Source organism: Polypterus senegalus, chromosome 10 (assembly GCF_016835505.1).
Source record: "Polypterus senegalus isolate Bchr_013 chromosome 10, ASM1683550v1, whole genome shotgun sequence".
NCBI classification, from domain to species: domain Eukaryota; kingdom Metazoa; phylum Chordata; class Cladistia; order Polypteriformes; family Polypteridae; genus Polypterus; species Polypterus senegalus.
Window position 1 is genome coordinate 94,323,119 of NC_053163.1, and position 15,660 is coordinate 94,338,778.

Genomic DNA, 15,660 nt, shown 5'->3' on the forward strand with positions numbered 1-15,660 from the left:
TAATTGTTTTATTAAATCAAACAGGGCACGATGAACGCACGCAGATGTAAGTGGAAACAAGCTAGATGGAGAACTGCTGGCTGCTTTGTCTTTTACATGTTATTGCTGAAAAGGAGTCATTAAAACACTGAATGCAGCAGTTTAAGAGTGAAATAAGCAATTAAGGTTGGGGACCCTTAACGAGCAAGACCACTAAAATGAAGCATTAAAATGTCACTTACCTCTAAGTGCTTCATCAGCAATAATTGACTTCTCATTAAGAAGGTAGGTTGGAACAAAAACCTGCAGCCACTGCGGCTCTCCAGGACCGGCATTACCCAACCCTGCAATAGAGGATACGGGGGCTCAAAGGAAACGCTTACAAACTTACAAAATACGTCCGTTTTCAAAGCCAATACAGCTGCCGAGTATTGATCTGTGCCCTCTGTGTTTCTGACGCATGTTTAAGAAAACAAAATACTCGTTTTGTCACATATTCCTTGTTCCATTTTTCTTGCAGTAAGGGTACGGTTGTCACGTAAATACAAAAGTAAATCAAAACAAAACCAAGCACGTGACACGTGACAAAAGTTTACTGTGAATTGGTCTGTCGGGAGGAAATCGGGGGGTGAAAGGTTGGTGTGCAGGAATACTATCACACACAGCTGGGGTCTCCTGTATAAACGGTGCATACATCTGTTTCCACGCTCACGCCAAAATGTATAAAAATGAAAGTTGGAGTAACATTTTCATTGCAGCCTCAGACTGTTGACCACGGACATTTCACATCAAAGCAGTACTACTGTTTCTATGTGGTTTCCCTTCTTTTTCACATTCGTGTCCATGACGTGAGCTTTATTAAATACGACGAAATTAATTGCATATCTTTTACAAATTTATTGAGTTTGATTGTAATCAATCTGTGACAATAAAATGATGCACGGAATCTGCCAACTATTCCAACTACCATGGCTGCTTTACTGTTGTTAGAAGACATCGGGTATTTAGTGATCATGCCAATTTCTTGCCATATGATGATGTCTGGCTCCAAACTCAATTTAGCTTTCCAAGTGCTATCCTCTTGCAGATGTGTGCTGAACTGGTGCCGGCTTTACAAAGGCAGACCTTGAGAATTGTGTTATACCTGCTCTTTTGCGAGTTTTGTCCACCTTCAGTTTTTAACCACAGGAGCTTTTCAGTGTGAACTGGCTGACCGATCAGGTATTTCTCAGTCATCACTGAGTCACGCCATGCCAACTGTATAGGATGGTATTATCCTCTTGTCATCCAGATATATAAGATTTCCTTACACTGTGGTTGAACGGGCAAACATCAAAGTGCAATTAGCAGACATGTCCAGTTTTCCAAATGTGATCGGTGTGGTCGACTGCACGAACATTGCTATGAAGGAGCTTTCAGAGAATAGATTTGCTTATGTAAATAGAAAGCATTTCCATGTTATGTGCACTCACGTGCAAATTATCTGTGATGCAAAAAAGCAACTCATTAATGTGGCAAGATGGCCTGGCTCATCTCATGATTCATTTATTTTAAGAAATAGTAGTGTTGAGAACAAACATGAAAATGGTGTTGTACAGTTTGATGGTTAGCGTCTCAGTAAGATAAGACATTTAATATTTTCCCTTGGGTCAAAATTGTAAGATGCCTGTATGATGTAACAATATAACATGATTACTTAGGTGACAGGGGTACTCACTGAAGATGCGGCTTCCCACCTCACTTGCCAACCCACTGACTGAACAAGAGTACCGTTATAATGATGATAGTAGAACGCACTATAGGGCAGCTTAAGGGCCGTTGGCACTGCCTGGTGTAGTGCTGCTCTATAGTCCACAGAAAGTGTGTCGCATTGTGCAAGCATGTACCATGCTGTATAATGTGGCACACAATCATGGCTTGCCCATACCTGAAGAGATGTGCTATGATGAACTTGACCCTGAACCACTAAATGATCAGTCAAATCGGACAGTGTTACAACTTCATCTACTCTCTCTGTATAAAATCCTAAGCATAAAAGTGCAACGATTTTGTGCAATGATTTAATGTGACATTTTTATCTCACATTTTTTGTCACACTTTAGATCAAGCTTATTTTAAAACCTACATATATGTTTGGTATCATTCTTTTCAGAGTTTATTGAACTTTAATGTGATGTTGTTAGATTTTCAGATTTTTATTCCATTTTTAAATTATAAACTAAAAAATATCAAGAACTCACATCCTGCGAGATGAGACTTAACCAAGCGTGCCAAGAGATTTAATCACGCCTGGGGCCAGAAATAAAAGACAAAGAATAGGACAGCTGCTGTACAGGTTTTTAAGCGATCGACGCGCCATGCAAGATGCAGATCACGCAGCACGGCAGCAGCAGCAATCCAGCAGCTGATCAAGTAAAGAGGAGATAAAGAAAACTGTATTTGTTTCCCATTGTATCACCATTTAAGAGGGGGTTTCGGAGGAGTGACCACGTCTCCTTGGGGTGCGTTCAGCCCCCCTCGTCACAACGCTAATGGCAGACTGGCCGCAACTAGGGGTTGGGCACCAAAGGCGCCGGGGGCTTGCCCCCTAGTCTATATATACTTAGCAGAATGTAAAAACAGGTAATCAGATGCAGCATTTATTTTTTAACCGAAACATTTATTTGTGGTCAATATCATATAGTACAGCATTTATATTCATTGGCCACATCTCTTATAGCATCCACTATTGCATTTTGTCCTCCTATGTCACCACTCTCATGTAACTGGCATGGCAACGTAAGCAACTGGATGCAGAGACATCTGTATAATATTGCTGACCATCCAAACAAAATACATAATGACATTGACAGAGTAGCAAATTTTATAACCAAACTGAAATATGCCTGCGGTGGACTGGCACCCTGCCCGGGGTTTGTTCCTGCCTTGCACCCTGTGTTGGCTGGGATTGGCTCCAGCAGACCCCCATAACCCTGTGTTAGGGTATAGCGGGTTGGACAATGACTGACTGACTAACTGAACAAAAATTAAAATGAATTGCACTATTCATCAGAGTTAGCAGAAATAGACAAGACTTCTCTTTTAAACCAATGTCACAATACACGACTTCTAGTTCTGGAGTATATCAGATTTGCCTAACGCAATCGCTGATTTCATCACTGTACAATTTAAATTTAAAACAACTGAAATCGCCAGCTATGTGACATTAGCGTGCCGACCATCCGTTTTTGTGACAGCCAATAGCATGCTGCCTGACAGAGCTGGCATTGTATGAAAGGTTAACAGCTATGGCAAGTTCTGCAGCTATCTCGATCTTTTATCTTTTTTTCCATTTTTGTCATGGCACATAGAACATCAGACAAGGTTTTTTTTTTGTTGGTTTTCATGTCTTCTTAGGGAGTCAAGGGTGTTGGGTTGTCAAGAAATTGAGTCTGTTAAAGCCCATTGAGGCATTCCTTGTGTGATTTTGGGCTCTGAAAGAAATAAATTATTTTTAGTTATTTACAGGGGCAAAAGAGACCAATAAATGCTGTCAGTTGTAAAAAACCGGGGTGTTTATTGTGGAAAAGTGCATTAAATGCATGAATACATAATCTCATTAAGGAAATCACACTCTTCCATATATAAATGAATAAGTGGTTAAAAACAATAGATCCAGGTCCACCAGTCAAGGAAAAACACTCTCTCTTTTGGACCCATTGTCAAAGCTGACATAAACAAATTTGGAAGAACTTAATGGCCGATGATCAATCACTCTTTTCCAGTAAATCACGGGTGAAGGCCATTGATAAGAGAGAGGGGACCAAGAACTTTATGCTCACTCTGGCTGAGCCACAGAAAACCTGTGTGAGGATTGAAGAACCCACACTGCAAACACTCCACCAATCTGGGCTTTATGGGAAGTTGCCAGACTGAAGTCTCTCTTCAGTGAAAGACACACAGACGTTTGCAAAAAGACACCTAAAAGAACTCTTAGACATTGAGAAACAAGACACTCTGGACTGATGAAACCAGGATTAGCATCATATCTGGAGGAAACCAGGCACCGCTCATCACCTGTGCAATACCACTCTGACGCTGAAACATGGCTGTGTCAGCATCAAGCTGTGGGGCTGTTTTACATGAACAGCAGGCTGGAAAGGGCTGAGGGAAAGCAAGCTAAATAGAGCAAAGTACATCCTTAGTGAAAACCTGCACTAGAGCACTCTGATCCTCAGACTGGAGAATAGTCCAGGAGCGGCTTAGGAACAACTCTAGTTGCCAAGACACAATTTGATCAGACATCCCTGGGGCCAACAGGCTGACAACCTGACAGAACTTGAGAGGTTCTGCAAAGGAGAATGGCAGAAAATCGTCAAATCCAGGTGTGCAAAGTTTGTCACGTTATGCCCAAAAAGACTCTAATTACTGCCAAAGGGGCTTCAACTAAGCACTGAGTAAAATTCTAAAATCCTGTGTTTACTTTGTCATTCCAGGGTATTGAAGGTTGCTTAGTGTGGTCAGAAATGAATTTAAATAATTTTAGCAAAATGCTGCAACAACAACAATGTGATAAAAGTGAAGGGGTCTTAATAGTTTCTAAATCCACTGCATGCCTGGGAGAAGCACGGGCAGTGACGGCCTCTGCTTTAACTAGATGTTCTGTGGCATAACGAATAATAACGAATTTTAAGCTTGATTTTCGTTTATTCTGATGTTGTCTTATAGCACGTTTAATGGCTTTCCTTACATCATACTCTCTTTTTTTTACTTACAGCTCCATATTGATAGATTTTAAAAATCTGGCTTGGTTTCTCAGAATGGAAAAGGCCTTACAGTTCCTACAGGGAAGGGAAACTTATTCTCATAAGTGCACAGACATCCCTTTTTTCCCCAGTAAAGCTTTTGATGACTGCTGTGTGCTCTTTCATCCATCACTGTGAATTTTACTTGATGATTAAAGTGGTAAGAGACGTTTTCCAAAATTAAATCAGTGATTAACTTCAGCACATCCACTCCTGAACTTCTGGACCAAGGGAGGGTGGAACGTATCCTGACAGCAGAGGGTGCAATTTGGGAAGTAACCCTGTATGGGATGCCAGTCCATATGGCACTCTCAAACTCACACAGGTCAGCGTAGAGTGTCTTTGGAATGTGTGAGGAAAACTTACATATCAATCAATCAATTAATCAATAAACTACACAGGCATGGGATAGACGTGCAAACTCCACACACACACAATAACCAGATCTAGAGCAGCGTGGCAGGGCACTAACCGCTGTGCCACTCTTTACATTTTTAGATATTTAAATTGATTATTCATTGACTGTACAACTTTGTTCAGAAGAAGCCGTGTCGTTGCATTTCATGTCAGAACTGTGTGTTCACCTTCTATTAAACAAGGACTCCTGTTTGTTATATCCATATAATAACACAAGATTAGAGAAGCAGGTGGCATGTGGGTCAATCTCAATTGCCTTCCTGAAGATAAAGTGTGCTTTATGGTTATCGTTTCTAACTTGTGGTTTCACTTTGACAAGAAAACCAACCAATAGGGCGGAAGATCTCAAGATCAGGAACTGCAACTGATGCGGGGGTTATGATTAAGACACCAACCGTCCAGAAGGCAGACTCTTGTGCTCCGTGCTGATAAAGATATTGATTCAACAGCGTAAATGGTGATGGCACTGGGTGTAATACTGGTCATTGTGGCAGAACTTTTACAAGTGGTACATACGGAAGGCCTTGCTAAACCCAGTAAGTATTTCTCTTTATCAGGAAACGATTTTCACCTGCACAATACATTTTCAAGGCTGATTTCAGGAAGCATCTGAGCTTTTGGCCGTAAGTCACTTGCCGTGGTTTGCTGAGGGCAAGCCAAGTGACAAGCCGGGGAGGATGTGTCTGACTGATAGGGTATGGTGCCTAGTCCGAAGTCGTGTGAACGCGCTTGCTGTGGAAGGAGCTCTTTGAAATGAAAAGCTATTTGATGGTTGATTCAAGAAAGAGACAGAATTAGCAGGTTACTCCAGACCAGAGAACTGTCAAATTTCTGTTCACAATTTATTAAACAGCTGAGCATGGTTGTTTTTTTTTGATAGTATAATTCAGTAAATTTCTTTAAAATTGTACAATAGTTCAAGATGAGTTATGCATATGTTTATTTGTCCCTCTTTATCACACTGTTGTACAAGTGTATGGTTAGCTCTAGTTACTGTTTCCATTGACATGGTTCAGCTTTATTCTTCAGAAAGTCTGGTTTCTTAAAAGAAAAAACAAATTATCATCAGAGCTGTCATCAACTGATAAGAGTGCGTCATGGAATAGCGGCAGACACAGTTTACCTTCTGCTTCATCAGTCAAGTTTTGAGATACCGGATGTAAGAGAGCAGAGAACAGAGAGCCTCATACCAAGGCCTTCCCCGCTACTTTTGTGTTCTCCAAGGTGCTTGGCGACAGCTGGAGTTACCCCTGGACATTAGACTGTTTGTAGTCTATGTCTGTGAAAATAATAATAATAAGCCACTGTATGGTATAATAGATTTATTTATTAATTTATAGTACAGTCTGCAGACACTTTAAACTGCAGACAGCTTAGTGGTTTGAAGATCTCTGACTGCAAAGTGCCAATGGTGGCACGGCAATCAAGGCCGCAGTCTCCTAGGTCTGGAGTTCGACCCTGTCTTTGTGGATATTGTGTGTTCTTCCCATGTCTTTCTCCATGTTGTGTACTCTTTCATTTTTTTTAACATATTACAAACAAATGCAGAGTAGTTTGATCGGCAAATCTAAATTGTCCACATGCGAGTGTGCTTGTTCTCTGCAATGGACTGGTGCCACATGCAGGATTAGCTCCTGTCTTCACCCAAATGATGTTGGGTTAGGCTCCAGCTTTCTGAATTGAATAAGTTGATATGTTGATATAGCCTGCTTCCACATAGGTGAACAAATACCAAATGAGTGGAAGCTCAAATAACAGAAGGGTTCATCCTAATACAGATGTTGAATATTGTTCATCTTATAAATGAGTGAACCCAAGGTGAATTTACTTTTCCTACCCCACATGCGACAGTTTGGAGGTCACTGCTACTTCCTACAAGCTGCAGCAGACAGGGTCAAGTCACTATCTGTATGCACTTTCGCTCTGTGTCAGGGTGTTTGTCTCACAACACTCTGAATGCCCTCTTAAATACCTAAGTGCTCCAAGTGGTCTAAAGGAACATCAATTATAAATACAAGATGGTAGACACTGTCCTACAGGAAGCCATTATTTGAAAAGGATTTAGGGGTTTGAGTTATATTTTCTTAATCTAAGCTATGTGAAGATGTGACTGAAAAAGCAAAAAAAAATGTTAAGACTATATTGTAAAAAATGTTTAATATAATTAAAGAGACTTTATGCTCAGACCATATAATGCACTAGTAAGTCCACAGCTGGGGTACTGTATGCAGTTCTGGTCACCACATTACAAAAAAGACACAGCAACAGTTAAAGCTGTACAGAGGGGAGCAACCAAGTATATCATGGAACTTAAGGACATGTCGTACTCTGGCAGACTCAGAGAACTAAATTTGTTTAGTCTCAAGCAGAGGAGACTGCATGGGACCATAATCCACGTCTTCAAAATCCTGAAAGGCACCAGCAAAGTAGATCCATCAGAATTCTTTCAACTAAATAGTGAATGACGTACTCGAGGACATCGGTGGAAATTAAGGGGAAAGATATTTAGGATTTAATATAAGAAGCACTTCTACATTCAAAGAGTTGTAGCTCTTTGGAATAAACTGCCAGGTCATGGAGTTGAAGCAGAAAACCTTGACAACTTTTAGGTAGGATCTGGATGAGCTATTATGACATCTTTACCTTTAACTAAACGAACAAACAGAATGGTCTCCTCTCATTTCTCAAATAAAATAAAATACGCAGTCATGGGACGGGATGTGCAAAATTTAATGGCCGGGTTTAGAGCTGTGTGGCACTGAGCCACTCATTAGAACTTGTGTAATTTTAAATGAGTTATTCATCGAATGCATAGCTTTATTCAGAAGAATCTTTGTCTTACAAGCTTCTCACTGCAGACTGAGGGCTGTCCAATTTCTTAGGTTAGGTTAGTTTGCAATTCTAAATTAGGCCCGTATGTCAGGGAGTGTTGGCGAGACCTGCAATGACATCCAGGATTGGTTCCTGAATGTGCCCAGTGCTGTCAGAATAGGCTCCTAAGACCACGGAGAGTAAACTATGAGATATGATTGAAAGAGATTAACCTTTTCAGTTTTAGCAAACGGAAAATAACAGGTGACACAATTGAGGCGTTTAAGGTTTTGAACTGTATTAGCACAGTAGCTCTCAAATGTTATTTTAAAATTAGTAATTCAACAGGAACACAGGAAGAACAACAGGACACAGATAGAAACTTATTAAAGGTAAAGAATAGGGCATTAGGGACCTTCAAATCTCAGCTCAATGTCATTCTAGTTTTATTGAGTCACTAATATTGGTGAGCTTATTGGGCTAAATGGCTTGTTCACATCATTATTATTCTAATGTTCTAAAAAGAAGATTCAGAGAATGAATACACACATGAATACCCAGCATGCATTGCATCACATCGGGCAAACATAGCTGCTTCTGAATTATCTGGGACCAGACAGTAATGTCACATACATACCACTAACACCAAAGCACATAAGCCTGGCTTATACTTGACACGTTCGTGCAGCAAAAATTACGTCAGATGCAGAGGTGTGCCCCCTCTCATGGCATGGGTACTGCACAGAATTTTTCCCAACTATCAAAAATTGCAAATATAAAGAAGAGGCGGGTGGCAGAAATGAGGCGATATTGACACTTGTATGATTCCTCTCTCTGAGACCACAAAGATACTCAGATGACAACAAATTCAAGGAAGGAAACTGCAGATACCACTAGACAAAACAAAGCATTATGTAAGAAAACATGGAAAACATGAACACGCCACCTTCTCCTTTTTTTCCCTCTTAATGCCAGTAATAGCAGGCACAACTCTTCTCCCATCCGCAGACTCTCATCGTGTGTAGCCATCTTTTGCTAAACAATTCACTTTCTCCGCTATGAAATTGTTAGGTACGCAGCATTGACCAAACACTGCCACTTGCTGACCTGGCGACTATTGACACGGCGATTGAACAGGCCGCCACAAGTATACATGTCTTTTGGTCGTTGACACTGCACATGCTGTAGGACATTGCTGTCCACGGCAGAGAGTGACCACTACAGTTAGGCCTTCCTTCTCCTTTGTGATTTGTTCAAACTGAATAGCTTGAAAGGAGAAGGGAGTTGAGATTAGGACACAAACATTCTATGGAGAACTGCTGTATTGCTTGGGAAACCAATTTAGATAATGGATGGATGTGGAGTTTCTAATTTTGTGTAGCTGTCCATCCATTTAGTTTGAGTGGGACCTTTTCATGTTAAAGCTCAAATGTGGATGGGAGGCCATTCCACCAAGGAGCCCATTCATACACATACCCATCCTGGTTCAGTTTAGAGTCAACTGTTAACTTTAATGTCCCTTTTTCACCTGTGGGAGGAAATTCAAACAGATATTGATAATTAACAGAATAAAATGGTATGTGATTTAAGTAATTTGTCAATGTATAATGTTGGTGGAGAGTGGTGACATATCATCAAGTAAGTATTTCACTGTGTTCAGTACATGTGCCAATAGTTACTCCTTTATAAATTGGACGAGCACGAAAACTCCACACAGATGGCGACCAGGCATGGACTTGAAGTCCTGTCCCTGTGCCACTCAGGGTCACAGTCCAAGTTTAACTAATCAGTTTATTAACTCGTGCCTTTAGTCTGGAAACAAAGACTTCTTTTGAAGAAAATCATCTCCAGTCTTTATATCTTCTCAGGGGCCTTGCAAAATACTACGTATGTTTCATTTTAAGATTAATGTACTTTCCACAAATTTTGTCTTTCTGCTAATTTTTTGCCAGAGTGAGATTTTTTTCTAATTTTAAGATTTGACTCATTTAGTTCCAAGTTATCGTAAAATGTCATGAGCTGGCATTTCTGTCCGTTCTTTCAACAAAGGACAGCTCAGAATCACTCAGCCTTTCTCAGAATTCATTTAAATGGAATCCAACCCACAGTGATTTTGCAAACTGCTGATTGACTGTGCAAGACAGCAAGAAAGCCAGGGAGGGCTAACATTCAAGCAGCTGCTAGAGCGAGGACCACTGGTACAAGCAAATAGTAACAGAAGTCCAGCAATGGTCAACCACCACCAAGAGTTCTCTTGCCCTTGTTTAAGACAACACCATACAGGCCCCTTCCTGCCGAGTTCAACTGACTTTCAGGACATTTTCACTGGTTGTTACCAGAGTGTAGCTCACCACTTTCAGAATCTCACGGGTAATTTCCTCTGTGCATAATGAAAAAATCCCCAAGTTAAATTGTTTCTGCAGAGAGGCGGAAGTTTCTGAAGTGACAGAAAGGCAAAGAGTCGCCAGAAATCTTTTATTTTATAGCACTGTTCACAGCGTGTCCCATCACATGGGAACTTAGAAGGGGCAATAAGAGGGCAATACAGTATCAAACGAAAGTCAAAACGAAAAGGAGCAAATATAAATGGATGACAGTATGAAGAGGTGGGCAGGGGAGTTCAATTTGTTTTCTGTTCTGAGCTTTTTCGGACATGAGCTTTTCCTAATCTACCAGTCTGAGTCACCTTTCTATTTTATTATGGAGAGATATTTTTGTGTATAGCACAGTATAGTTATTAAAAGGAAGTGTGCTAAATATAAGAGTACATTGAACAGAAATAAATTGAAACCAGACACTTGAAAATAAAGACACATGTGACACATCCTACCATAGCCTTTTCTAAGTCCCTTGAGCTGGTTCAGGAGGGGTGCTGGAGCCTATCCCAGCAAGCATTGGGCTTAAAGCTGGTTCAGTCCTTGAACAGGATGTCAGTCTATCATACACACACACACACGCACACACACATTTGGGCCAATTTTGCAATGCCAGTCCATGTACCCTGCATGTCTCATGACATATTAGATAGACTTGGCGACTCCTCTACCAGACACAGTGTTAGAATTAATAGCATTGTGTATTTACAAGAAGCCTTTATCCAAGGCAACTTACAGAGCAACAATTTTCCATACAGTATTGTGAAAAAGTAAGTACACCTCATGAAATGTTTTCATCTTTTTAATCATATGTGGACTATTAATTATAAATACATGATGGGAGATACTGTCCTACAGCAAGCAACCCCTGAAAAGGATTTAGGGGTGGATGTTGACACAATATTTTCATTGACTAAGCAATGTATAGAAGCATTTAAAAAGGCAAATAAAATGTTAGGTCATTTAAAAAAAATGTTGAATATAACTTAAAGGATGTTACACTCAAATTCAATAATGCACCAGTAAGCACTAGTTCTGTTCACCACAGTACAAGAAAGACATAGCAGCACTTGAAGCTGTGCAAAGGGGATCAACCAAGTGCATCCCACAAGTTAAGGTCCTACACTGACAGACTCCGAGAATTAAACCTGTTTTGTCTTCAGAAGAGGAGAATGTGTGAGGACCTCAGGCAGGTATTTAAAATCCTCAAAGGCACTGATAAAGTAGATCCAGCAACATTCTTTCAGCTTAAGGGTGAATCACATACTCGGGGACTTCAGTGGAAATTAAGGAGGAGTGCATTTAACTCTGAAGCCATGAAGTACTTCTTTATGCAAAGAGTTGTGGGACTCTGGACCAAACTACCAAATACATGTAGTCAAAGCAGAAACCTTGACAACATTCAAGAAGAATCTGGATGAGATATTGAGGCAGCTTAGCTATTAGCTAAAGAAATGGGCTTGGTGGACTGAATGGCCTCCTCTTGTTTGTCAAATTTCTTATGTTCTAGTTTTTATATTCAACACTATCTTTAGATACAGGTGATGCAACTGAAGAAAAAGCAATAAATATTTGACTTTGCAATAATTTTTTCAATAAAGTTTAATAGATGTCATTTCTGTTTCTGGAAAAAAAAATAAATCCACCCTTGGCTCTAACAGCTTGTATTGACCCCTCAAGTAGGCCTTTCCTGGATAATGTTTAGTAGTCTCTGACATCGGCTGGGAGAAAGTTTTTCCCACTGCAGAATTCTTTCAGCTCTGTGATGTTTGAGGGGTGTCTTGTGTGTGCAGCTCATTTCAAAGTCTCCCACATTATCTCGATGGGATTCAGATCCGGATTTTCACTTGGCCATTCCAGAATCCTCAATTTCTTTCTTTTCTGCAATTCCTTGGTAGATTTAATGACATGTTTAGGGACATTGTCATGTTTCCAGGTCAACTATCAGTTGAGGTACAATCATCTGTATCCTCAAGCACTCTCTGTTACAATGAAGAATTCATAGTGGATTTTGTGGTGGTGAGCTACCCAGGCTGTGATGCAGCAAAGCAGCCCCATACTACAACTTTTCCATCAACATGTTTTACAGTTGGTATCAGATTCTTCTGGACAAATGGTGTCTTTGTTTTTTACCAAACAAGACTTCTGGTAGTATGGCCAACTAACTCCATCTTTGCCTAATCTGTCCAGAGCACATTGTTTCAGAAATCCCGGTCTCTGTCTAGGTGTTCATGGACAAACTTTACTCTTGTCCTGATGTTCTTTCTGGACAGCAGAGATTTCTTCCCGGCACAACACCCATGTAGATCTAATTTGTGCAGCCTCTTTCTAATGGTAGACTTAGGCACTTTGACCTTAGCAGTGGCAAGAGCTACCTGTAGGTACTGTGATGAAGTCCTGGGGTTCTCTGAGACTTCTTGTGTTCTGCTCTTTGTGCGGTAACCAGGCCTGGATAAGTTGGCAGCTGTTTGAAATCTTCTCCACTTGTAGATGACATTCCAGATAGTGAAATATTTGACTGTTTTATTGTCTGAAGAAAATTTTAAATCTCCTCTAAGACTCATAGACATCTACAACCCTTCTGAAAGCTTCAAAGAGTTCTTTCGATGTAGACATGGTGATAACACGAACTTCAGCGACCCAGAGCAAACCAAACTTAATGTCTGAGGTTTCAATAAGGCTGGTTCAGACAAGATCTTCTCTAATGACGTTCTACTCATTGGCACCTGATCTGGTGCACCTGATTCTACGTTTAGTAATTTGAGGTAGCCATACATGAATGGTTGTGCTAAATTTTCCCATATGTAAAATTTGCATTAATGTTTCTTTAAATAATAGAGTTATTGGAAATGTGCCAGGATGTTTGTTATATTACATAGATGTGACTGTATAATGCCACACCGTGACTGTAAAGTTAGAAGTTTTATTTTGTTTTAAATTCTCTTCCTTTTGTAGTAGTTCTGGCCATATTCAGACCATATTGGTTGTGTATATATACACTGATTTATCTATCTATTTATGCATTTATTTATTTAAAGAGCTTCTGTTAAGGCCAAATTTCCCCTGGGGACAAATACAGGTCTGTCTAATCTAATCCTGTTTAAATGAAGATCAACTATTGAGATATCCACATACTGTATGTTAATAAGGAAAAACCATCTCATGGGGTGTACTTCCTTTTCCACATGACCGCACAATATAAATGATTAGAATTATGTTTTCTTGGCCAGAAGACATCACTGTCTGCATCTTTCTCTATTGACTTGTTTAAAAAATTAAATAAACTTGTTGCTCATTTTATAGTCAATACTAGACTAACATGGAAGCCTAAATCGATCCTGTGGGTGTGTGCCTGACTGGGCCTTGCGATGGACTGGTGCCTCGTCCAGAGTTGGTTTCTGCCTTGTGCCTGATGCTCCAGGACAGACGTCATCTCTCTGAGAGTGTGAATTGAATGAAGCAGGTTTGAATATGTTGTCTTATGGTTATGAAGACAGGCTCATTTCTGTTTAAGCCTCTCCTTATCATAGAGCTGCTTGGTTCCACCAATGAATTGGGCCTTTGAGGTCCAATGCCATACTGTGCTGTTAGGTGACCCTGAAAGTACAAGAGTTGTCAGGCCACAGTGGCAGTGCCTTTCTTGAATTGCTGTTGTTGATGGTTAATCTTTACTAGATCATTATGTTTTTATTTCTCATTTTTATTGTACATTTTATTCTACAGATATCAGCTGTATTATCTACAACCAGGAGTACACTAAGTGTATGTGGAGTGAAGATGAGGTGCCTCAAATCAACTACACGTTCTTCAGCAAGTAAGCAGATCACCCCATTTTCATTTTTTTTTTTAATTTGAATGTTTTATTTTATTTATTTATTTTTGCTTCTGGTCTTCCTTCCTCTGGCCACCTAAAGCCCTGATCTTGAATTAAGTAAATCTGATAGCACTTTTTGTTTTTTCTCTTGGTTGCTTGCTTGAGGTTCAGCTGAATCAGGTGGCTGCTCTTGGTGGTCAGACACTAGTGGTGCTTTTAAAAATAAAGTAACATTTCTTTGCTAATAATGTCAATGTGAGAAAACAATACAAAAATGAAAATGACCACAATAAGGAAGCCAGTCTCAATAGGGTCATCGCCATTGCCTTAAATGATTATAACACAGCATCTTCACTTGCAGCAGGAGCCATGGGTAGTGCCAGAGCTGTGAAATCGCTAGCACAAATTGTGACAAACAAAGCAGCTCTGGTCAGGTGTTCAAACTGTAATGTGTGGAGTTTAATGTGTTATGACCCATAAATGTGAGATGATCTTAGCCATTGACATGCACTGACACCCATCCCAATCATTTACTACTATTGAAGACGCAGACCAGCATTCCATCATTTCTCCTGGCGTTTTTTTATCCAACAATCATCAGTATGCATTTTCAAGAGCAACAATAAGGAATGTACTGTTGAGCCAGGAGGTGTCATTTTAGTCTCAAGTAGATGCAGTTGCTCCTTGTCATTCTCAGGTTTTGGGTTGTGTAATGAAGACACTGCCAGATTCCAAGGGTGCGGTGAGAGGCCAAGCGTATGGACCTAAAGCAGGACAATGGCGATTGAGATTCATGAATCCCCTTTGCCTGCTACAAGAAAAATTGTAAAATCTGTTAGATTTTGTAATGTGAGTTCCCTGTTCTCTTTTCATTTCTGGATACCCTGTGTGTGTATTTGGTGAAGGTCACTACAAGAGTACCATGATGCTGGTACACCAAAGAATGCAAAACCTGAGCAGTGTGGGAATCACGACATGCTTTGTCCATCTGAAATGTGCGGCTAGTGATCTTGTATTTTTAGTTCTAGACGTATTACCTGCTCTTCTATGCACTATTTTTGTGTCATCGATAATTACACCACAGTCCTCCTGTGTTAGATGGCAAGAGGCCGACTGCCCATTAACTACTGTAGTCAGGCATGCTGTGCTCAGCGGATTTCAGAATTGCTGCCTCGATATTGTTTAGTAGTTCATGAATATTCCCTCTGACAAGTTCATGGAACCTGTTCTGCAACTGGGAGCAGAGAGGGGGATTTTACTTTCAGATATTGGTTTATCCACACAAGCTGAGCATTCACACACACCCATGGTACCAAGGAGGGTTTCAATATAAGTGGGCTTGACTTTATAAATGGATGTTTCTTTCTCTGCGAGTTAAGTTTAATGACTACTGCCAAAGAAACAAGAAATTGATGCAATTGATTTGAGATTTTGTAGAGAATAAGTTTATCTTCTTGCTAATTCATAATAGACGGGTTGT

At 40.2% G+C, this 15,660-nt stretch overlaps 1 protein-coding gene across 1 annotated transcript in view; it reads left to right on the forward strand.

Annotated features, from left to right (window-relative positions):
- The first annotated feature begins 5,547 nt into the window (after window positions 1-5,547).
- LOC120537346 (cytokine receptor common subunit gamma-like) overlaps window positions 5,548-15,660 on the forward strand; it is a 43,187-nt gene continuing 33,074 nt past the window's right edge. Inside the window, exons 1-2 of the mRNA XM_039766232.1 lie at window positions 5,548-5,716; window positions 14,090-14,180. Of these exons, the coding sequence (XP_039622166.1) occupies window positions 5,635-5,716; window positions 14,090-14,180 (173 nt within the window). The 5' untranslated portion in view covers window positions 5,548-5,634. The remainder of the gene's footprint in view (window positions 5,717-14,089; window positions 14,181-15,660) is intronic.